This window comes from Asparagus officinalis, chromosome 1 (genome assembly GCF_001876935.1).
Source record: "Asparagus officinalis chromosome 1, Aspof.V1, whole genome shotgun sequence".
Classification (NCBI taxonomy): Eukaryota; Viridiplantae; Streptophyta; class Magnoliopsida; order Asparagales; family Asparagaceae; genus Asparagus; species Asparagus officinalis.
The window spans coordinates 77,147,377-77,172,141 of record NC_033794.1 but is presented as its reverse complement, the minus strand read 5'-3'; the positions used below and the strand labels follow the sequence as shown (position 1 = coordinate 77,172,141).

General features: G+C 37.6%; 1 protein-coding gene across 1 annotated transcript; it reads right to left on the bottom strand.

The window, feature by feature from the left end:
* LOC109836080 (50S ribosomal protein L25) lies at nt 8,175-22,114 on the bottom strand (the record flags this gene model as incomplete). The annotated part of the gene is made up of 3 exons (XM_020403997.1): nt 8,175-8,624; nt 19,298-19,427; nt 21,725-22,114. Coding segments are annotated over 3 exons (744 nt in total), but the record flags the coding sequence as incomplete, so codon positions are not given.

Below are 24,765 nucleotides of genomic sequence, written 5' to 3'. Positions count from 1 at the left end.
CCTTAAATGGTTTGATAATCTATGCTTAATAAATCTAAGTTGAAATATGATAAAAAGAGAATAGTTTATATTTTGTAATTGAAATTGGTTAGTGGATTATATTCTAGATTTCTTACCTCTTTTGAATCCTTCATCTTAACTTTCTTAAATTTTCTTTTCATTTTTGGTTTTATTTCTTGATTTTATTAATTCATATTTCTTGCCTTATGATTTCATTTATTCTTTAATTCTTCCTTCTCTCCTCTAAAATTCAATTTATTACCTCTTGCATATAAATCAAAATAACCACTCATACAATCACAATTATTCTTTATTCCTAATTGTCACGCACAAAATATAAGAACCAAGTTTAATAATCTCTTAAAATCACCTTCTTCGTGGGATCGATATCTTTTTATACTATAACTTGATAAATTGTGCACTTGCAATTTTGGTACATAATTATGTCGCATCAATGCACAATATTTCGGGTCATTGGTCTTCGTTGCTTCTTCTTGGTTTGTGACCGGTGGAAGCTTGATCTTATTGTTATCCAGTAGATACTTGAAGATAACTGGAACTTCATCATCTTTAAATGAATACTCCTTCGGGAATCTAGGCTCAGAAGGCTTAAACTACTTCGGAGGCTGTTGATTCTGATTTGGTGCCAACTGGAAGGACGATTGCTGCGGTTGTTATTGCAGCGGTTGTTGTGACGTTTGATGTGCGTCCACAGTGGCTACGGACCCTCTTCCTCTACCTCGAGGGTTAAAATCTTGTTTCTGATTATTAGCCGGTGGCTGACCTCTCTCGAAATTCCTTCTCTTGAGAAAGCGTTTAGCTTGCTCACCTCTCACTTTCAATTCTTTCCAAGTTTTAGAGGGAACAACCCCCATTACCTCTAACACATCCAATGACAAGTTGTTGTGACATATCTGTAGGATGAACTCTTCTGTGAGTGGATCGCGGCAGTTCACTGCTTTGTTCCGGAATCGTTTGACGAAGACATCAACCGACTCTTCATTTATCTGCTTCTCATCCAACAAGGTGCCAATTGAGACCTCCGTGTCGTCATCAAAGAAATTGGTGAGGAACAATCCTTCCATATCTTCCCAGCTAGTGATGCTCCCAGGTTTTAAACGTCGGTACCAATCGAAGGCAGGCCCGCGAAGGGTTCCTACGAATGACCGGACCATCAGGGCTTCGTTCCCGGATATTGCGCCGAGATGCGACTTGAAATAGATCAAGTGCTGAGTGGGTGAACCCCTGCCATCAAAAGGAGTAAAGTTAATCAAATTAAATTTCTGGGGATAAGGAATAAGGTCCCACTCCCTCGGGTACGGGTATGGAATGCCCGTTTTCTTCACTTCCTGAGCCGTCATCAGAGCGTTAACTTAGATCATGCATCTTCTTGTCCTCTTCCTCACTCTTCTTCAAGTACATCTGTTGAGGTTGAGCAGATGACTTGACTGGACCGCTTCCGGAATCGTCTTTATCTGGAGGAGGATCGTCAAATATACATCTTCTTCATTACGCCGGCTGGATTCTGCTCTTTGGCTTGATTCCGGTTGATGTTGCTGAACCTGCAAATCTCGCATCTGTTGCATAGTCAACTCCATCTCGGTTTTGAATTCAGCTCTAATTTTCTCGCGTTGTTTAGCCAACGCTTCCTGTAATATGTGTGCCAGTTGATCCGGCGTGATTACGAATGATTCTCTGACTCGCCCTACGCTGGATGCGGTACTGTCTGAAGCTACAGCAGAACAAGTGTCTGATAGTTCTTCATCTGAAGATAATCCTTCGTGCATCCTTTTGTAGTCTCGACGTCGGTTGGCTCTTCATTGCAACCGTGACATTCTTTGAGAGAGACCCCGCTCAACTCTCCCTCCCGGAGAGAAATCAGGGTCGGGGTTGACAGAATGTTGCCTTCCTCTGCCGGTCATATTAATAGTGACCTCAGGGAATTCATCTTGTTGAATTATCGGTTTCTTCTTGTTGAAACGCCTCATTTTGGGTCTTGACGTTTCATTGGAAAGCCTTTGGAATACGGAGACTCTTGTTGAATCATTTTTGGAGCATCCGCATTCTGTCAACACCGCCTTAATGAGCCTCTCGCATGCGCAATGGGACTCATCTTCTCGGGCAATCCTTTTCCTTGAATTGTTTTTCTGATAGTACAGCTCGTCGTTATTATGACTTGAGCAACCTATCTTTTGTTTTTGAACTTTGTTAACATGCACAGGACGACTAGTCGTCGCCTCTGGGCGATCCAAAGTTGAATTTTTAAATCCACCCCTTTGCGGGAGTGGGGTTTTCATAGGTCCTAAACGAGAGTGAACTGGTATTCTCTCATTCTGGACTTGTGCAGTTCTGATAGGAGGGTGTCTACGACCCCCTGTATATGAAACCACTAAGGGTTTATTTGCTGGACTTTGGTTTTCTTTAAATAGGGCTTTGCCCCGATCGTCCACCGAAGGACCGAGGCGATCCGCCATCGTGATCTTAAATTTGGATAAATCTGGGCTAACCCAGGGTTTCACCGGTGGTGCAGTGGACGGGCCCGGCACGGATGTTTGCGGAGTCTTTGGCATCCAAACTCTACGGTTCTTCGGTGGCTTTACAGACACCGTCTCCTTCTTGATTCCTTGTGTTTGTTAACGAAGAGCGCGAGCACGGACGGCCTTCGCTTGACGCCTTTGTATCCGTTCCTTAAGAGTTGAACGGGCCCTTTTGACGAGAGTCCACTCCTCCGTCGTAAGCTGTGTAGAAATGTGATTATTTTGCCGTTGAGGCAACTGATTCATTTTCTGTTTCTTCGACTCTAGGTCCGTATAGTAATGGACCCCGTCGGTTTGTTGCATGGCCTTAGCCAATTGTCGAGCATGGCGCTGGCGCTGTCTCTGGCGAGCCCTCTTCGTCAGCATCGGCGAGCTATGATTCAATGACTCCTTAATTGGTACAGAGTCACTTGGAGCAGAAACATTGCAGGTAGACTCCTTAGCAATGATCGGGCTAGAATCTTTGCCTGCGGCCTCCGTTGGAATTGCAGACTTGAAAGTTTTCTTAGAAGATAAAATCTTCCTATATTTGCGAGACGAGGAAGATTTCGCAGATGAGGATGACAAATATTCCTCAAACTTTGCCTGATCGAACTCGTATTCGATCTCTTCATTGACAACGATCTTGATCGGTTGCGACACCGCGGCCTCGACAGCGAGGCCGCTGGCTCCCACTGTGGTCGCCAGTTTGTTTTCAGCAAAAGTTGGTTTTGTTGAGGAATTCATTATATCTTCAGTCGATTATAACAAATTCAAAGGAATAGTCTTTTTATAAGACCTTTTCTACACAACAAAGCAAAAATTATAACTTTTGAGAAAATAACACAAAAATCGTCTATCGATTCTTGTTTTTGTGGGACTTTGCCTGTGCCGGGAATGCTTTGGTTCGTGGACCGCCGAATCACAGATCGTGAAGGGGGTTTAATGATTCTGACTTCGTTTATCGAAGTGAGAACTTGAAACGATATCTTATCAAAGTAAGATAGTCAGTTCTTCTTAAAATCAAGTCAAAGCTCAATTTCAAGGAGTCACGCGAAAACTCAAATCTGCTCTCACTGCTCTGGATTGCTCGAAAATATGCTCGATCCTCGTCAGAAGTGACCCTAGTGTATGTTGTCTCGGCCCACGAGACAGTAAATACTGTCTCGGAAAACGAATATTCCAGGCAGTTTTCGCTGTAACTGCCTTCCCATGTTTCAAACTCCGTTATTTTGGCAGTTATTCACGTGATTCTCGCCCACGATGTTCTCCACGTCCCTTGGCAGTTAATGGACACGTGGGTGGGAGTTATTTAAGGTGGTTTTGACCATTTCAACACTGTCTCGCTGGCGAGACAGCAAACACTGTCTCGCTGGCGAGACAGTTCATATCTGTCTTGATTTTTCTCTTAAGATATAGTATGAGGTGATTTTTGATGATCTTCTCTATGTTTGGATATCTATTAGCATTTTTTAACGCCTACAGTCATTCCTACCGATGACGTTATTTTCAAATAGTGGCCTACCATACGATGTGTCTCTATTTCAATCACAGTCGTTATACTCCCATGTCACTGAACGACTTGATTTCACTTGTCAAGTAGTGTTCTACCATGCGATGCGCACCTACTTATCATTCGATCAGGATAGTGATCTACCATGCGATGATTCGCTATCTGATCTTTGCTGAACATTTTATCTCCTTAGAACGATCAAAAATAGTGGCCTACCATGCGATGTGCCGCTATTCTAATCACAGTCGTTATACGTTCACGTCACTGAATGACTTGATTACCTCCGCATCATCATTCCTACAAATGACGTTGTTCGTTGATAGTGACCTACCAAATGATGGTCCCCTATCTTCCCCCTTGTTTCTAAATAGTGACCTACCATGCGACGAGTCACTATACATCAATGATACCACATCATCCAAGCAGGCCTACCATGCGATAAGTCTCGCTTTCAAAATACCAGGTTGAGTTGTTATACTGAACGACACAACCAAATTCTAACACTTAATCCAATGCTTTGAATGGCTAAGGATAGAGAAGAAATCTTAGCATTAAGCCTAAGAAAAACTCCTCGCTAACTTATCATGCTAAGGACAAAAGCATGGCTAGTCCAACACAAGTGGTAGTTGGTAAAGACACATCAAGTCCGTTGATAGCTGAGGGTTTGCTAAAAATCCTAGATGGCGATCATTAGATACGACTGAAGAGTTCAACTTTACCAGAATGGATAAGTTCATTGGAAGGCTCCTCATTTCATCAGAATAGTGCCCATTTTATAGGCCTTAAGATCCAAAGTATTTCAGCCCCATACAACCTGATTTGGGTCTGAAAGCTTTGGAGGGGGGTTTGTAGGCAATAAAAATTACCTTAATTCCTAGCAAAGAAGCTCAAAACTGACAAAAACGCTAATATCTATCAAATCGTAAGGAATTTGGCGAAACAGATTGGAGCAAACCGAACCCTTTGGGGTAGGTTTGGTTGGCTCCGTCTCGTCGAGATAGTCGATTTTTATATATAATTCGTCCAATTCTGACTTACGGTTTGAAAGTTATGAACCGTTCTTTGCAGCATGTTCTGAAGCCCACCTACAATACTGAACTTTGCTTGAATATTGAAGTTCGTCTGCAATGCTAAGTTCGCCTGAAAACTTAGCTCACCTGAACTGATTGAAGCTCACCTGATAGCTTCTCCTACGAGATTCGCCACGCAGCGAGGATCAACATCAAAAGACGATGTTCGCCACGCAGCGAAGCTCGACATCAAAAGACGAGGTTCGCCATGCAGTGAAGCTCGACATCAGAAGAAGAGGTTCACCACGCAGCGAGGCTCAACATCAGAAGATGAGGTTCACCACGCAGCGAGGTTCGACATTAAAGTTCATCACCGGGGACAAAACTCCTCTAGGAAATGAAGCCCTTTCAAGAGACGAAGTTCATCCACAGACGAACCTCATCAAACGGCACCTCACTCCTCAAAAGACGAACTTCGTCATTGAAGATGAAGTTCGCCCAGAAACAAAGTTCATTGAAAACGAAGTTCGCCAAAAACAAAGTTCGTCATTGAAGACGAAGTTCGTCGTTACCGTTATTGACGAACCTCGTTTGTCACCATCTCCAGAGGCTACATTTAAGAAGGGTTAATGACCCATAACTCACCCATTTAAGGAGAGTTAATGACAATCAACTCACTCATTTAAATGGGAGTTAATAACCATAACTCCATCATGATAAGGGGAGTTAAAGCCCATTAACTCACTCCATAATGGTCCTAAGCCTATAAATAGGCATGATCAACATGAAAGGAGGGGGAGGAGATTGGGAGGCTAGTCAAAAAGCTCATCTCTTCTCCACTCTCATAGATCTTCATAGATCATTGGCTAATCATTTGGCCTTAGAGCGTTGAAGCTCATAGCAAGCATGACGAGGGTCATTACAATGATGAACCTCTTCTCAAACAACAAAGCTTGTCGTTAGAAATAAGATTTGAAGCGTGTCAATGAAGACGAAGCTTGTCTAACGAACCTCGCCACGCAACGAGGCTCATCATCCACGCGAAGTTTGGCTGTAACGGCCACAAGGACCAAGTCAGCCTACGTTGGCTAAATCTAAGGAATACGTTACGCTCCATTAATCAACATGGGCTAAATCTCAGGAGTCAGTTACGCCCACGACCTCACGATTGTAGCACGTCAATTACGTGCTAAAGCTCTATAAATAGCCGCAAGCAGCTATGGAGAGGGGTTCCAGCAGTTTGGACTTCTAAAACTTTGAGAATCATCAGAGATCAGAGCTCCTACGTTTAGATCTGGGATTCGAACCTCGGTTCTAGCAGTCTAACGAACGTCAGAAGCTCCATCAATCTTGTTCTGATCGTCAACGGGAGGCAATTTCGACTCAAGCATCAAGGGAAGCATCCTTTCGTCACCAAGAACCCACGTTAAACAAAGAGAGGCTGAGTTAATCTTCTCTTCATCTGTAATCGAGAGAGAGAGAGCGTGAGTGATTGTAAGGGTTTCGTACCAAGCGATCGAACACATTTCTTAAAACAAGAGAATCAATCCAATGCCAATTTTTCGACCCAACATATATATATTATAGTTGTGAAGAGTCTCCTTGAGCCTAAATAATATTTAGTTGTCCTCGACCACAATAATAAGGCAAAAACTTCTGAAATCTGGATAGCCACAGGATAAGACCTCAACTTGTGCATCAAGATTTATTTGGTGACAATCTATCCTAAACTTCAAACCAGAAGAGTTTCACGTGCGATATATCTTCATAAGATGTTTGGTCTTTAATAGTTCTAAATAGCTACACTTTTCTTCACCGTTCTGTTTCATATATAACAGTCTTAGAACAAAGATGACAGTTTTTCATCGCCTAGCTTGAGCAAACTCATCAAAGAGATGGCAGAAGAGATGCATAGAAAATCTATATTCTCATACATATGTACATTACTATAACATAACAGTTTGCACAACTCGGATGCATACCAAGCGGCTTCTTTTTTTTTTTGGATAGTACCATGACTTTTTAATATGAGTACTATTCATCCTCCCAAACATTTCGATATTCTGATGTAGCAAGTACTTGCCTGTCACCAATAAAGTCTATTCTTAATTAGATGTCAAACACTACATTGTAGAGGTTTGCAACAATTGTCATATAAAACAATCTTCCTTTATATGCTATGTATATACTAGGGTGCAAATCTACCCCAAAAAAATGTTAAGAGCTTGTGGCTTTCGAGAGGAAGAAACCAATGGCACTGGACGTTCCTAACAAGTATGGCTCTAAAATCTTGCGTAACTCCATCTGTGCATTGTTTTCCAAAACTCAACCGATAAATAAGAGCCCACCCATTTTATGCTCTCAGTACAAGCATGCAAGAAGCGGACTTTATTGATAGATGGGATGGGAAAAAAAGTTCAAGTTGCGCATTGAATGCATAAAAGGGTAAAAGACATCCAAAAGGACACGGGTCTGAACCCTGAAGAAAGAGGCAACTGCATGTTGGATGTATTCATGCAATCAATTCTGCATGTCATTGATCAGATCTATTTGGGAAGTTATAGGAGCCCGCATAGAGTCCATGCAGACCGGTAGGACAAAGTTTCCAACTCCCAAGGCTCAAGAGCAATGGAGCATGCTCTTTTATGATTAGATGCAAGAACAAAAAATTACTTTAAAAAAATGATTATAAGAGCCTTAGGTTAAAGACTTTATTGCCTTATTTCTTCTGACAAATTAGAATTTGGTAGAGATGCATGAGCATTGATCAGATATGTGTAACCTTTCCATATTAGTAAACCAAGCCCGACATGACGGACAAGAACTTGCATTTCAAAAGAACAAAAAATTTGCAACAATCACTTCAGAGCCCATCAGATTTTATTATGCCCAAAAAATATCTGGCTTAGTTCAACATCTTCGTGGCATTTCATCCATTTTCGCGCATTTTTGCTAACATTTAATACCACACCAAGGCTGTTAAGCTCCTTGATTTTCTTTTACGGCAACAGCTAGCCCCCTGAAATCAATCGTAAATAGTAACAGCAAATAACTAATCACGCTTGACCCTAACCCGGGTCAACAAAACTTCAACTACCAATGAAAATTAGTTTGATCATAATTTCAAGTGTAAAATGAAAAAAGGTTAAACAAAAACCAAATAAAACTCTCAACGACAAAAGCATTTATTTACCGCCCAAAGCATGCAAAAACTTAAAAGGCACATGAATCGGATAGCTGATGGAATGTCAGCATATAGTATTAACATCTCTAAAGAGCACAGGAAGATTAAAGAACATTCATTCTATGTTTATCCAAAATGTAGGCAGTGGACTGCAAGCTTCTCTCATATCAGTATCAGCTACTTCGATTTCTTCTGCTGGTCTGATGCCCTTGCTCCCATAATATTACAAACTGGTTGATCTGGTGAAACTAGCAGCTTGAGAGCAGGATGAACGTTGAGATCTCGCGCTAACAATTTTTGGCCAACATCCAACTCGCTCAAGTCCACATCGATATAAGGAGGTACAATGTCAGCAGGACATAGATACTTGACTGTTCTTTTGATGGTATTCAAGTAAGATCCTGACATGTACAATGAAAATAGAAACGTGTCATTTTTCTCAGGGATGGATGAATAATAAACTGAAATAGTCCAACGTACTGCTGAAATGAAAAGATTATTTCAACTAGAACATACATATGTCAGCAGGATATTTATATATATAGGGGGATTGAAGGGTATGAGGTGGCAGCTCATTCTGCTAAATGAGCCACCAAAAAAAATAGATCTGTGAGATCCACACCTTTTGATGTGACTTATAGGGTGGGCCTCATCTCATGGCTATCTCTAAGTAGCTCATTTAGCAACATGGGCCGCTACCTCAAACCCATTGTTTATACACACACATATTTGTTTGTTTGTTTATGTATAGCATGTTAATCGTGCTTTTGAACTTGAGGTTCTTTCTGTCAGCTACTATTCGAGATCTATTGTCCGGCAGAGATACCTCTTTCAATAACAGCTTGACAGATGTGGTTTTACAGACAACTCAAGCATAAGAGATCTTACCAATAAAATGGACTCAATGGTGTTCAATTCCACCTAATAGCTCGCTGTAGCATAACCAGATTTCTCAATGAATGTTCTAATCACCGTGTGTCATTGTCTACAGGCATGACCCGTCATTTCCTTTTTCTTAAGAGAATCACTCACCACATTCATTTGGCTACTACCGGTTCAATTTTGAGCACACAAGCAATGAACATGAGTAGATCCAATATGAGAGATTTAACTAACTGAAGGTTCATAACTGCCTCCATTTGGAAAATGCAAGGAAAAAGAATTGTCATTTTATAGTCATGGGGAACAGGTCCATAACAAAGATGAGAAACAAATTGAATGCTACGTTCCAGTTGTAAAATGCAAGCAGAAAAAGAATGTCATTATAAAAACAAATTGAATGCCCCAAACAAACAAAAAGAAAGGAGGGAAAAAAAAGAGTGTTGCTGCTAGTTGGATACGTCTAAATTAGATCTTGGCAGCTTTATCAGCAGCTATAAGAGAGCACTTGATGGGAGTGAGGAGCTTTAAATCATGTTCCTTTAGTTACGTACTGCTGTTTAAATGCTGTAATCAACACAATTGAAAAGAAAAATAGGATTTCAAGACTCTTGGAACCACTCCGACATAAATTTTATCCTGAAGAAAAGGGTATCAAGATTTTCCTTTCTCATTTAGACTTAAGTAACCAAGATGTTTTACTCATTTTGATTTGACTAAAGTGACCAAAATGTAGCCTGCCGAGGAAGCGTGTGTCGACCTTAGGGTGTCTGGGGGAGCTTATTTTTTGGTCAAAGTAACTTTAAACTACCTTTTCCATATCTACGTATTTGCTAAATCCCAAACAATAAGTCCCATTTTAAAAATTTATTGTTCCCCAACTTTTGATAACTAGCTTATAACCTCATCTAAAAAAAGCTAGGTTTGACCAAGTAAATGGCTATGCTACCCTTACAATTTTTGTAGAATTTTTATCATAAAAGCCAAAAGCCACTAAGATCCAGCATAACTCATAAGCTTCAAAAAATAAGCCCTCCGAAACACACTCTTAGACACGAGCTCCTGTCCCCCATGGCACACGTTTCTACACGTGCTAAATATTGACAACCTGAATCCAGGTTAAATTGTGGCCAAATTCGACTGGCCATGAACAAATGTGAGTTGATGCAAACTATGTCCAAAGTGATTTAATGAAACTCGACAAGGCAATTCATCTACAATTAAGAAAGTGGAGCATGAACATTGCATATGCTGCCTATATTGCATATGACACCTATATCTCTCTTCATCATAAACTAACTGCCCACCAAACATCACAAAGACTTCCCCTTATCATGCAATAAGTCGACAACCCACTGGCCTCCTTGAATCTGATTCAGCTTTTTGCCCCAAAAAAGCTACAAGCCTTCGATGAGAACTATAAATTTTTTCCACTCTTCAATTGTTTTGGTCACCTCTTCCTATCTTCAATCCTAAGTTGCTAGCTCCCAAATATATACGTTTCCTTCTACTTCTTCTTCTTCTTCTTTTTTTTTTTTTTGGGTTCTTTTTTATCTTTATTGTTTATCTCATCGTTTTTGTTTTTAGGGTGCTAGATGGTGGGATTAAGGTTTGATATCTGGGTAGGTAGTGACATACAAAATAAAATCACAAACATTCAGTTTATACATTATCTAAATATTTGAGATATTTAGCTTGAGTTATATTAATACTACTATATATGCAATAACTGCTAGATTTATAGTTTTACTACTATATATATGAGATATTTGTTAGACAATGTCGGGGAAAGTGAAAAGGTGACACACAGCCAAGGCTACTTGAGGCTTTAGCGGCAAAATAAAAAGCACAAAGTCAAAAAGCGTTACAATTTAAATATGCATAAATATTCAAAAAATTAAGAAAAATCTAAAAAAAAATCTACAAATACATATTTGATGATTTACGGAGATCCTAAACATGAAATAGATGTTCAACAATCACACATATATTAACTAAGACCTATAGAAAATGAGACAGAGGAGCTTCAAGGAGGAGGTAGCACTGCTTCAAGATAGGTGGAGGCAAAGTTGGAGAAGATGAAGAAGCTTCACAAGGAATGAAGAGGACCGGAAAGCTTCGACAAAGAACGGAGAGGATGCGCAATGACGAGCGACAATGGACTTTCGATGATGAGACAATGGTGGAGCTCCAACGATCTTCGACAACAAGACGTGGTCGCGACGATTTTGGGTCATGGTTTTTTTTGGGTTCGAACAGCTGAGAGAGATGGGATTAGGAAAAAAAATAGTTTTAAGATTAAAAAATGGACAGGATTCGAATCAGGTACGAAAAAACCCATTTACTTAAAATTTTGGTTGGGTTTAGATCGGTCACAAACTCATAATTTGTTTTTTAAAGTGATATATAGAGCTGTAAAGTGCTTTGAAGCACTTTTATGGGCTATTGGCCGCTATTTCGAGTTGATAGCACCATCAGGGCTAAAAATCACCGCTTTTGACCATAGTAATATGGACATAGGATGCTACCGCTGTAGCAACCGCCATTATGCTGCTATTTACCTCTATTTACAACATTATTGCTAGATTTATAGTTTTACTACTAGCCGTTGGATTTATAGTTTTACTAGCTTATACATGAGCTATATGTTTGATTTATAATTTTAGTGCTATATATGTGATATAAGTTGGATATGTAGTTTTACTACTATATATGGGACAACTATGCAATAGCACAATATTTGTTTATTAGAGTTTTGAGTTCAAGCTTTTATTGAGTCCATATTTTGGAGTCAGGAGGCATAGACAATCATGATTATCAATCTCGAATCTTTAAGAAATAAAGATCGGCTTCTACGACACTATACCCCAAGTACATTTTTTCTGTGAAGACATCATTTAATCATTGCAAGAGGCATTGATGGGAGAGGGACACAAAGGAAATGAGAGATGAGTATTGGAATGCCGCTAGATTGGAGATTTGCATGGCAAATGAAGCTCCCGACTAAAATCAAAATGTTTTGAGCGGAGGCTTGCTCATGAGATTCTCCTAGTGCAAAAAGTATTAAATCAGCATGGATTAGCAATTATTAAAGGTTCCTAGATATGTGGAGCAGGGCTGAATCAATCCATCATGTGATATGGAGTTATTTCTTTGCTAGATTGGTGTAGAGATGTACAAATTTAGCTCATTCTGTAGCCTGGAGTGGTAGAACTCGCATCTACAAATGGATGCGGGGTGTGGAGGAGCGGTGCTAAAACACAAGTTTGATTTTATTTGAGTGATCCGTTGGCTATTGTGAAAATATAAAAATGAAGTCAAACATTAAGAAATTTGAGTTCAAGTAAAATGATAATTTGTCAAGGTATGACACTTACATACTAAGTTGCATGAAAACGAGCACGGGTACTGGTACGGGTAGGGGACACGACAAAACTGTAAAATGTTGGGTGAGTTTATTTTATCATATTGATTATCGTGAATTGTAAACTACTCATTTTTTACTAGACATCTAAACGACCTATTAACTATATAGTTTTGAACTTGGATATGGACTGAAACGAACCCGACCCGTATCCCATTAGTTTCAAAAGACGGATGTGAAGTGTAAGCTCTACGTCCAGAAAATCTTTAACAAGTGTTTTAAATTAACACATATATCGTCTAATTGAGTACATGTTGTAATAAATGCATGTATATATTCAAGAAGTGTTCATGAAGTTTGGGTACGAGAAAGTGTCGGGTACGTGTTCGGTACGGGTACGGCTTCAATAATGAAGTACCCGGGTAACATAGCTTACATAGAATGTTACTTATGTTTTAAATTGTAATAACCTTATTTTCTTTTTTGATGTTACTATCCAAACTAATATGTTGCTTTACTGTCAAGGAAATTATTACACCTGCTTTCATGTTTCAATTTCAAGAGTAGCAATATTCCAAAAATATAAATTGCGATAATAACTTCTGACAAAGAAATCCAGGCCAAAGACAATATAATCCTTATATTTAAAAATACAAAAACAGTCACCGCTAACTCAAAGTAAATGTTCCATTTTCTCTATGAAGGATGCATTCAAACGACAAAAAAACACTGTGGCATTTAACATGTTTGTTGCACCCTATTTAAAGCCTCTTAACCAAATATTATAATAAACATTTGATGAGTACGATGTCAACAATTACTTATATTTGGTTCTAGCAATAATTGCTTTTGTTCTCATCACTGTTGTAAATAGTGGTCGATAGCAGTGCTATTGCCGCCAAAATAGCAGTAGCGAGCCTATTGTTATGATTTTACTGCTGCTATTTGCTCGTAATAGTGGATTAATGTGTGAAAAAAATGTTGTTTAGTGTTTAATAGCCCTCAATAGTGCTAAATATGGCTTTTTCCTGGGGTGGTTTTTAAATGCCTTGCGTGATCTGACCCAACCTCACCCGTTTTAACTTTTAACCCTAAAATCTCTCTCTCTCTCTCTCTCTCTCTCTCTCTCTCTCTCTCTCTCTCTCTCTCTCTCTCTCTCTCTCTCTCTCTCTCTCTCTCTCTCTCTCTCTTCCACAGCCAAGAACAAAAAAAACCAACTCCGGTGCTTCCTCCATTTCCTCCATCTCTTGTCTTCGATTAACCAACTCTTCCCCGCTTCCACTCTTCACTGTCTCCAACTGTTACTCCTCTCCTCATTAAGCCTCCTCCACCTCCTCTCTTCATCTCTTCCCTCGATGACGCCCAACCCTCGATGAAACCCAATAGCCATCGAGGTATCCCGTTCACAAAGTCCAATAGCCTCCTCTCACCTCCTTGACGTTGCAGCAATTGTTACGTCGAACTTAAGGTAATATTTCTAGCAACTCTTCAAGTTTGTGAATTGCAGTGTTTGGTGATTGATTTTTAGTTAAAATTTAATTTGTTAAAAGGTATAATTGTTTTGGGGGAATTATTGTGTCAATACTTTGTTAGCATTATGTAATTGTTGCATATCAATTTCATGCTTCGGATCTCTATAAATCATCAAACATGCATTTATAGAATTTTTAAATTTTTCTACAATTTTTCATATTTTTAAATACCTATACATATTTAAATTGAACCACTATTTAATTATGTTATTTGCTGATATAGCCTAAAATAGCCTTAATGGTGCTTCACCACTACGCAACGCTATCCGCTACCGATAACGTAAGTTCTCATATTCACATGCAAAGAGAATTGTTGTTTCTTTGTGCCAATAAGATGCTGACAATAGTAGGATGCAATGTTGACAATGATAAAATGCAATTTATAGTTATGGTCTAAGTTATATGCTAATAATAGTTTTGTTGTTGTGGTAGTATAGAAACACAAAAAATGAAGAGGATACAATTCTATTCTTGAAGCATGAAACAAAATGCTAAATGGTTGAACCAACTAGCAAGCTATGTGGCGTTTAATGTTCCAATAATAACTATTGTCAAAAATTCATTATTTACTCTCAACACAGTTAGGGGTTACCTTTCTAATGTACCATTATTATTATGCCTTTAAAATACATTTGAGTTTACAGAGATTAAGGAACAAGGCCAATTTTTTCCTTACAAGTAAGAAGTACAAAAAGAAAGAGGTGTTTAGAGTGGATGTCTTAGTTGCATGCATCATGCATGTTTAACTCATCTAGCTAACCATGTACTATGATGTAAATCCATATCTGCTAATCTTTATGTTTTGCTGACATCCAGCTATTATCTATGAACAACACCCTCTAAAGAAACAAAAACAAAACAATAAAAAAGCATTGTCACCAAAAAAAGGAAAAAGAACAAAAGCTCATCTGTAGCCTACCCACACATTCACACAGAGACAGGCATGCTTGAGTATACACACACAACTGTATCACACATAACATATTCATCTACATGTACGGATAGTACGCATGCAACCAAACACATCCCGCATATGTACACATCATAATGTGCATGTTGCCAAATGCAAGAGTAAGCAAACAAGTGTGTTCAATGATAAGACATTCATTTAGCTAATCCTGCCAAAATCATAGTTTTTTTGCAAATCATAATGTTCAAAACATGAGACAAAAATTTCAACTCAGAGTAGAAATTGTCGACATCATGATGTTATTGTGGGATAATCACCTTATAAGTTGTGATTTCATTATCCAAACAAAGTTAAGATACCCCAAAAACACAGATAATTCATGATATTCTCCAAACGGAGCCTTACCAAGAAGTTATTAGAATCCACAATTAGATATGTATTGTCCAATTCCTCAACAAGTGTTGCTGTATTATTAACCTTTTGTCATGCCTTGATTATAACACATGTTGATAACCAAGCTAGTTGACTTGAATCATTCATTGATTATAGTACATGTACTGATCCTTTATTATATGATACGGCTGGTTTGATTGGTGCAACATATGCTTGATTATAAAAGCTATATAAGCTGATGTAAATTGTAGGAAATGATATCGATAGTGACAAAACCTGACAAAACCTCTGGCCTGAAATTAAGCAAGAACAAAGAGTCTCTAAAGACTTAAAGACCTGGCTCATGTTAGACTTAGAGAGTTGGAGAGCGTAGTAGATTATCATGAGAGGTTAAGTACATATATTTTGTTGTAAAATTTTCTCCTCTGTTAAAACCAATGTCTTAAATGTCAGATATTGAGTTCATATCGGACGATTGAAATTTATGCCAGATAGCTAAAATCGAGGATATGTCGAGGGGCATAAAAAATATTGGATTGCCATAACGAATAGTGTGCATGTATAATATAATATCATAAATGAAATATAAATATACTTAATAAATTTTATTATCTAAACATATTAAAAATAAATAACTTATTATGCTTATGGTTAATGCTGAAGGATAAAGGTGAAAAAAGAGAAGCCCAATGTTGGTAGTTAAGAAGAGAGATATTGATGTCGAAGGAACAACTCGGAAAAGAGACAGACGTCAAAGGAGATAGAAGAGGTGCGACGGAAATGACTTCGGTCCTTTTTCCCCCCAATTGATTAGATTTTGTCTTTAGAAGCAATATTAAGTCAATCAGGAATTTAAATCCAAACCTAATTAGATAAGCATAATATCTGTCACCCGATATATCCGATCGACATATATATGATGTCCCCCGATATATCCAACATGAATCCTGAAAACGTAATACGCATTGAAAATCACCATATCGTGTCGGTTAGTCCCTAAATCCGTCATGTCGGTCGACATGTCCAACATGACAGCCGACATTTAAAACACTGGTTAAAACCTTTCTTCTTGAAATGCCCTCGACAAAATCTCAATTGACAATAATAAATAATATCACATCATCATCAATATCTTATATCTAATCTATTGCTTATAGGTATACTATCACCGTAAGCATCTTATTATTAGTAGTAGTTATATTAAGCGTAAAAATGACCAAAGTTGGATGGTTGGCATGGGCATTGTCTTTAAGGAGAGTATGGAAATAATAACTAATAAGAAAAGAATAATGATAGTTGACAGCACATGTGGACTCTTCCACATGAGAACAATGATAAAATCACACCTAATTTTACAACAAAAGATAAGTCACAAACATAAAGAAGGAAGTACAATCTGAAGAAGGTGCAACAATATAACTGCCAAATCATGAGGATAAAGGCATGAATGATCTCTAGATTTTCTTTCTTTAGTTACAAAAACACTACGCAGTAATTATGTTGAAAACTATTCCCACTACAGTCACAACAAACTCCTTTACACTTGTCAATTATGCATGATTAGAATGAAATTTTCAGTTTAGAACACAAAAGTTATGAATTGATCTCATTTGCTTAAATCCAACATATCCCACATTAGTTAGAAAATAGAACTTGGAGAAAGGTAGAGGACGGGAAGAAAGACAATCATCACAGGTTAATAAAAGTTTAATCATAGTTTATACTAGTTTTATAATTTAATTATAGTTGTGAAAAATAGTAATAGATCGTTATGATAAAAATGCATACTTAGTTTAGTACTTTATTTGTTGGATTATAGCTATGTTTATTGTGATTTTCTATTAAGATTTTGCTCTTGAACATACATTTCCTAGATGATTATATTATTTTTATATAATTTCCCTAACTGAAACTATTTTCAGTCGAAGTGGACAAGTAGCTCAAGATTTTGCTTTTATCAAGGTCCATGCAATTCGGTTGTTAGACCTCAATGGAACATCACAAATAATGTCAGGTGTGCATATGTTGAATATACAATTGGACATTATACAATTTGCCTAACTGAAACTATTTTCAGTCAAAGTGGACAAATAGCTTAAGATTTTGCTTTTATCAAGGTCTATGCAATTTGGTTGTCAGACCTCAATGGAACATTAGCAACAGAAAACTTTACAAACATTATTAATATAGCATGAATTGACCAACTACCTTGGCATTAATGTTTTAATTTCCTAGGGTTAATTATTCTGGTCCAGTTCATCTTTTACCATCTTCATTTATTGGCTAATGTGATCATAGGAACCCCCAATTTCAGAATCAAATACAGTTCCTAACAATTATAATTTATCTAATGGACCATAGCTCCTCTATCGTCAAGAAGTTGATCAATCTTTTTCTTTAAAAAGGAAAGTTAGATATTAGAGATAGATTCTCTACTATCTTAGGGATACTGGTCATATATAAACATAAGAATATGACAGCATAATGTTTAACTCGAAAATTCTGTGGTTGCCTAATCCTTCTTTTCCCTTCTGAAGGTTACTATGGCGTATATTCAGAGTTCTGACAATTTCATCACCATCATGATAGGGCCTATTCAGATGTCAATCCCCGCTCAAGTGTCACTAACTCTTCAACCTATTTTGGTTCAACTTGGTGCTATGAATCAGGTTCTAATGTCGACAATCACAATCAGGTTTATTTAGATCATAACATCCGCTCAATTACCACTTACCCTTCAGCCTATTAGGCACAACTTGGTGCTACGAGTCAGTTTCCAGTGCCTGCTATTAGCCCTCTCTGCACCTTTGTATCACCTACAACTAAGGATGACGACAACGAAGTTGTCATAGTGTCAAGTGTCACGAAGAGGAAGTCATGAAGGCTAGAGGGGTGTTTTCAACCAATTCTCAGTCTGAGGGGTCTAGAAAGAGTCATATAATAACTATCCGAGGGACCATCATCCACAGGACCACATCTAAACTCCACCAGCTGCAACAAAAAACAATGTCACTACCAATGCAGCTTCACGCGATAAGGGAAGAATGCCATTGTCGAAAAACAAACAATAGCGAACCAACCATCAGAGCATGCTCCAAAGATATGGAATACCCAAGTCCTAACCCCATATTCCCATATTCAATGGCAAGGCAAGGGCGAGGAAATCCAAGCCTACACTGAGAAAACTTATGACCTCATGAACAATGAGAGTTAATATTAATACTATAATGTACTGTGAATAAATGCAGTTTTAACATAATCTAGACTGTTACAGTGTGCAACCTCGAGATTAACTATGATGTATTGTTAATAAATGCAGTTTTGACATTATCCAGACCATTACTATGTGTGACCTCTAGATTGGCTCACAAAAGGTGTTTTTCTTAAATAAAAAGGTAGTTTGATGAATCTTATGAAATTGTTAAAATAAACATATTGAAGCAACAAGGTATAATACTAAAAAATCCCAATGAAATAACTTCACAAGAACCCAAGGTAATTGAAGGCACAGAAGAAGGGAATTTATCAAATTGTACAAGATTTTAATATGTTAAGTTGTACATGATATTTTAATATTTTTTATGAAAATGAAAAGAAAATGTATATTGTCAAAGAGCATTATACTACCTGCTAGGAAAAACATCAATTGATAGTAGAACAGATCATTTGCCTGGAGCTGACCAAGACAACATCAACCTAGTGAAGAGTTAACCCATTCAAAACCAGATGGCATTGTTCACTTAGTTTCATGTGAAACTGCTATACTTGTCAATTGTGCAAGAACTAAGGCTCTAAATGTTTGACATTAATTCCTCAAAAAAAAGTTTGGCATTCTTACTAAGCACAAGAATTGATATATGATATATTAGACTTGTACCTCAAGAGCTAAACAGGAAATATACAACAAAAATGCTAACAGTATGAATGATATCAATGTCTGAACATGACATGAACACTATATAATGAAACTTGAAGGAGCTCTTAAGAATAGCATACCTTTTCTAAGTCCAGGACAAACATCATCTCCTCGAAATACAAGAGGAACATCCACCTTCAGCAATGCACTTGAAGGAGCTCTTAAGAATGTCACGTTAAGAACAGCATCAGTGCCCGCATGCAGATGCAGCTAGAAATAGCAAAAAAGAAGCCACATCAGATGATCCAGAAAACATATCCCAAAATCTTTTTTTTTTTCTTTCTTTTTCTTTTTTTGCACATAGGCAGAAAGCAAAATCTGTGAGATATAGCAAGAACTTCCATGACATGTTCTCTCTTTACTAGAGTGTCGAACGTTAATGGAAAAAATATCATCAGAAAAGTGGTGAAGGGTTAAAAAGAAGTGTTTTTTTTTTGCGGGGTTTTTTTAGGTGGGGGGGGATGTTTGGCTGGGGAGGCAAGCTGTGCGAGTTACCACACTTCGTAACCAAAAATTTATTATCTTTTCAAATAAAAAAAAATATGAAGAGACTTTCTCACTTTGACTTTCCAGCTATTTTCATGTATATCCACAGAATCTGGGAGTTCTCATTTCCAAATTTCATGTATCAGACATGAAATGTACACAATAACTCATTGATCTTAAAATTATTAATGCAGTGACTGATGTGATGAGATTTTGTATTCTTGTTTCAATGAGCTAACATAAACAAGCATAGAATTAAAGGCTGATCTCATGCTTCTTTCTATTTATCACTTGTATTTGAAAAGATCAGCTAGTATCCATATTAAATTTAAAGTTGATGATTTTCAAATAACAATATATGTTCACCTATTAGAACTAAGCACAGGAACCTAACAATTCGACGAGAGGATATAGTAGAACCTATAAGCAGTAGTAGCCACCTAATTCATATTTATCAACTTAGCTCGAAAAATATTTCACTAACCAAAAGGCCCATAACGAAAATATAACTTACATTAAGAAATATGGAAGTCCTAGCTTTAAAATAGATAAAGTACTTCCCACCTAAATAGATGATAAAATCATAGGCTTCATAGCTCCAGCTTGTTACTGACATTTTCTTCCCTATCAGTGACTTGCCACTTAAATCTAAACAATATCATGTTAAGTTTGAACTATGATTGTAGAAATATAACACATGTCAGTCATTTCCAAGCTAGCTTCTTTGGAAATAGCTACTATTTATGTAAATTCTAGTTTTTTTTATCCATACCTAGCTCCTTTATTATTTAGATGATTAGGAAAAAAAGTTACATGGGTATTCGGTTTTCATTATTTTTTTAAGTTTCCAATGAGAAAATGATATTGATGGGTGCTCCTTTTCAATAGGCATTTATCAAACCACAACATTGTCACAATATGCATGTAACATCATAACAACTAGTTTGAAACCCTAAAATTTAAGCCACAGAACCACACAGAACCATAGTTAGCCATAGTTTCATATGAGAAAATGGTATTGATGAGTGTTCATTTTCAATAGGTATTTATCGAATGATTACATTATCAGAATATGCATGCAACATCATTAACAACTAGTTTGAAACCCTAAAATTTAAGCCACAAAACTTCACAGAATCATAGTTGACCATAAAAAATCAATAATAATCTCAACTAATTCACTCTATGAATCCCTCACCTTTAGAGTCCTAATCTTCTCAACAACTCCCTCCTCCTCTCCAAACCCGACCTAACATCTAACTCAAACAACCTTAACAGAAAAAGCCATCTCCTGAATGATTTACGAGCTTCTTGATCTGCTTCTTTTGGACCGAGATCAGTCTCTTATTCCCTCCTGCCCATTTTCCTGCTTGAACAGAATGCTCAGAACTCCTCCAACCTTATCTCTTCTGCTGCAATGTTCTTCCCTGGTTAGGCCTCAGGATAGCATTGTGCTTGGGATGATAGACTAAGAAAAGATGGAAGTCCTAACTTAAAATAGCTAAAGTTAGCATTTTCACCACCTTTTCCCTCTATCAGTGACTTGCCACTTAAAATCTAACAATAACATGCAAGCTAAAACTTCAAACCCCTAAAATACGAACCAAAGTTAAAGCAAAAAATCACCTTTCAGGAAACCACTGTAATCTTCTCAACCACTTTTCCATCCTCCCCAAACTCCAACCTACCATCCAACTCAAACAACATCACTAAAAAAACCTCGATCTTCTTTGTCTTGAGATGATGCTTGGAACTCTCCTGACCTTTCTCTCCTTCAATGTGATTTTCCTCCCAGATTTCGGCCTCGCCTCGTGATCATGACATTCAGTCTTATCGGTCCTATCCCCAATGATAAACTAAGAAAAGATGGAATCACTAACTTCAAATCAGCTAAAATTCTATCTTTTTACCGTCTTTTCCTTCTGTCAGTGACTTGTCACTTAAAATCTAAGAAAAATTCACAACTTCAAAATTCAAAATATAAAATCCAAAAAAAAAAGAGAAAAATAAAATAAAATCACCTTTCGTGGCAGCGCCCTAATCTTCTCAAGAACCACCCCGTCCTCCGACCTAACCTCAACCTCAAACAACCTCGAAAGAAAAAATGACCGCCCAAGATGATCGACAAGCTTCTTGATTTGCTTCGTCTGGACCGAGATCAGCTTCTTGTTCCCGCCCTCCTGCCCATTCTCCTGCTCGAAGAGGATGCTCGGGACTCTCCCAACTTTTCTCTCCTTCGCTGCGATGTTCTTCCCCGATTTCGGCCTCGGGATCGCGAGCACGATGCGTGCTGGTCCGTGCCTGCGCGATTTGGGGCGGGGGAAGCCGTCGAGGTAATGGAAGGGAGGGGAGAGGGGGTCGTCGGAGGTGGTGATGGCGGCGGCGGCGGGGCGGCGGCGGTGGAGAGGGGTTTAAAGGTGGTGGAAGAGGGGGTTTAGGGTTTTAGAGGAGCGCTGCGGGAGCCACATCTGGGCCTTTCGAGTAGAGTGTGAGACTGTGAGCGTTGATTTGGGTTCGAATATGAAGCGTTTGAGAAGGAGATTGGGCCTGGGCTTGCTTGTTGGGCTATACTTAGTTTAATTAACCAATGCCGCATGAAAAAAGAAGCCGCCACGTATTTTTAGGCGTGCGACTAGGACACCAGTCAGAAGCCCCCCCGCCAGCCTCACAGCCACGCCACCCACCACGTGGGGGGTTTGAGCCAAAGATGATGACAGAATTACCAAACTATCCCTTCTTTTTAAGCTAAATGGATCAGAACCTCTCTAACTACACGGGAGGTTCTAATAGGATGTAGACTCTGAATCACATACATATCTTGAAAATAATCAACAATGCATGCGTACTGGCATATGTGAGAATTATATAGTAGGTAATATAGTAAATAGATGTATTGCTTTTGCCATTTGATTGTAGCTAGCTCATAAGTTGAAAAGGTTTATCTTTTATTGTTGCTTAAATCTAATAATAATATTATTATTATTATAAAAGTGGATTGGGATGTTAAAACATTTCTTTCGAAAATGCCCTCTAAAACATATACATACATACATAAAATACATGCATCCATACATAAATCATAGCATAACCCCCAATTAAATTCATACTCATAATACATAAAATACATGCATCCATGCATCCATACAAAAATCATAGCATAACCCCCAATTAAATACATACTCATAACTCCCAAATAATTTTATTTTAAAAGTCATAAACGTGTAAGTCATAACCCCAATTAAATGCATACTCATAACTCCCAAATTATTTTATTTTAAAAGTCATAAACGTGGTATAAATGGTTTTTATTTTATGGTAATCATAATATTTAAATATACCGGTTATGATAATAACAATAAATTAAAACTTGAAACAAATGCACTTTTAATTATGTACTAAATGTTATTTAAACTTTTGTAACCTCCCATCATCAAATTCAGTTATGGTAATAGCAAAAGGAAGGAAAGAAAGTAAGAAACTAAAAATTAAGTTTGCATGATCATTTCTTATTTCCACATCACATAATTTGAACATAATAGGATGGATGTCCTAAAATACTAAAGCATAAAGAGCACTGCAATGATCTGTAAATTATTTACTATTCAAGTAAGCCTGAAAACCTTATGTTAGAGGATTTATATTGGGTGATTCTTCAACAGGATTGCGTTTGATTTTCCTCAATAGATGAATTTAAGGTGAATACACAATGGTTAAAAGCACAAAAGACACATTTAATAATTTTCCTTCTCAACCACGTACGACACAATTAATCTTCTTTAACTCCTCATTCAAATCAAAACCCTCTTCATCTCCTCCATATCATAACCTCTACATTTCACAATATATAACTCTCCCATCTCTGCCTCCTTCTCAAAATTCCATTCACCAAAACAAAGAGTATTGATATCTCTCATGTAAAACATAGCTTGCCGAAACAATCTATTATTTTTGCGCCGATAAACTCATCCATTTTTCAATTTCGCGTATCGACCAACCTTGATGACAACGGTTTTGTGGACTATTGGAGTGAGATGATGTAACTCCAACATCGGTGCTCTAATAAGGTCGTATTATTCTTCGCTAATGATGAATAACATATAGCCTTGACTATAGATGATAAGCTAGCTTCATCTCGTTTTTATTTTTAGTTTCTGTACATAGTTATCTATGCTTTCTGTAGGATGTCTATGCTATTATACTTTGTATTGTAGTTTAAAAGGAAAAAGTTTCTCTCCATTCGTAATTCACTTTGTTGTGATTGGTATTGCTGAAAGTTACAACAACCAGATTTGAGAAATTGATAAATAGGTGACTAGGCTTAAAGCTTTCACAAACATCAGTCAAAGTTCATATTATCAAGCCCTTAAACTATTGCTTTCCTCCTCTGTGCTTACACATGAAAGTGGTTACATGTGCATCGCACGTGCACTATACTAGTTACAATAAATGTACTTTCATTCTCAATGTCCCATCTTGGCCATAACTTTTCTAAAGTTTGATTGTTTGATATAGGAGTGCTAGTACATGCACCCCAAAATAGGGGACTCTGAGTGGGACAGGTGAGGTGTCGTCTCCCTGTCCCGTGATACACTGTTCATGAACATTACATCACGGGATAGGGAGGCGACACCTCACATGTCCCATTCAGGGTCCCCTGTTTTGGGGTCCCTGAGGCATTTTTCTTGATATAGTATTATTTAAGTAGAAAAGACATGTGACAATAAATCATAATATTTGTCAATTCTTTCTTTTTAAAGACTTTTAATCTATAAAAAATAGAAACTTTTCAAGATAAGTCAAAATAGAATAGTGGATGATACATGAATCAATAACGGATCATGTGACATTTGCGGAACAATTTAAGCATATACTGTTTGTCACTAAGTACCATGTCAAAAGTTAGAATTAAAGAACTCAAAGTTGAACATAACAAAAGAGATTATAATAGAAAAAATTAACAATAGGTAGATATTATGAAGAGAGAAAATTTTTAAATATTCATGCGTCCAAACATAAGAACATAACTCTAGATTTTACTAAGAGAAGTCTTATCCTTGCATCA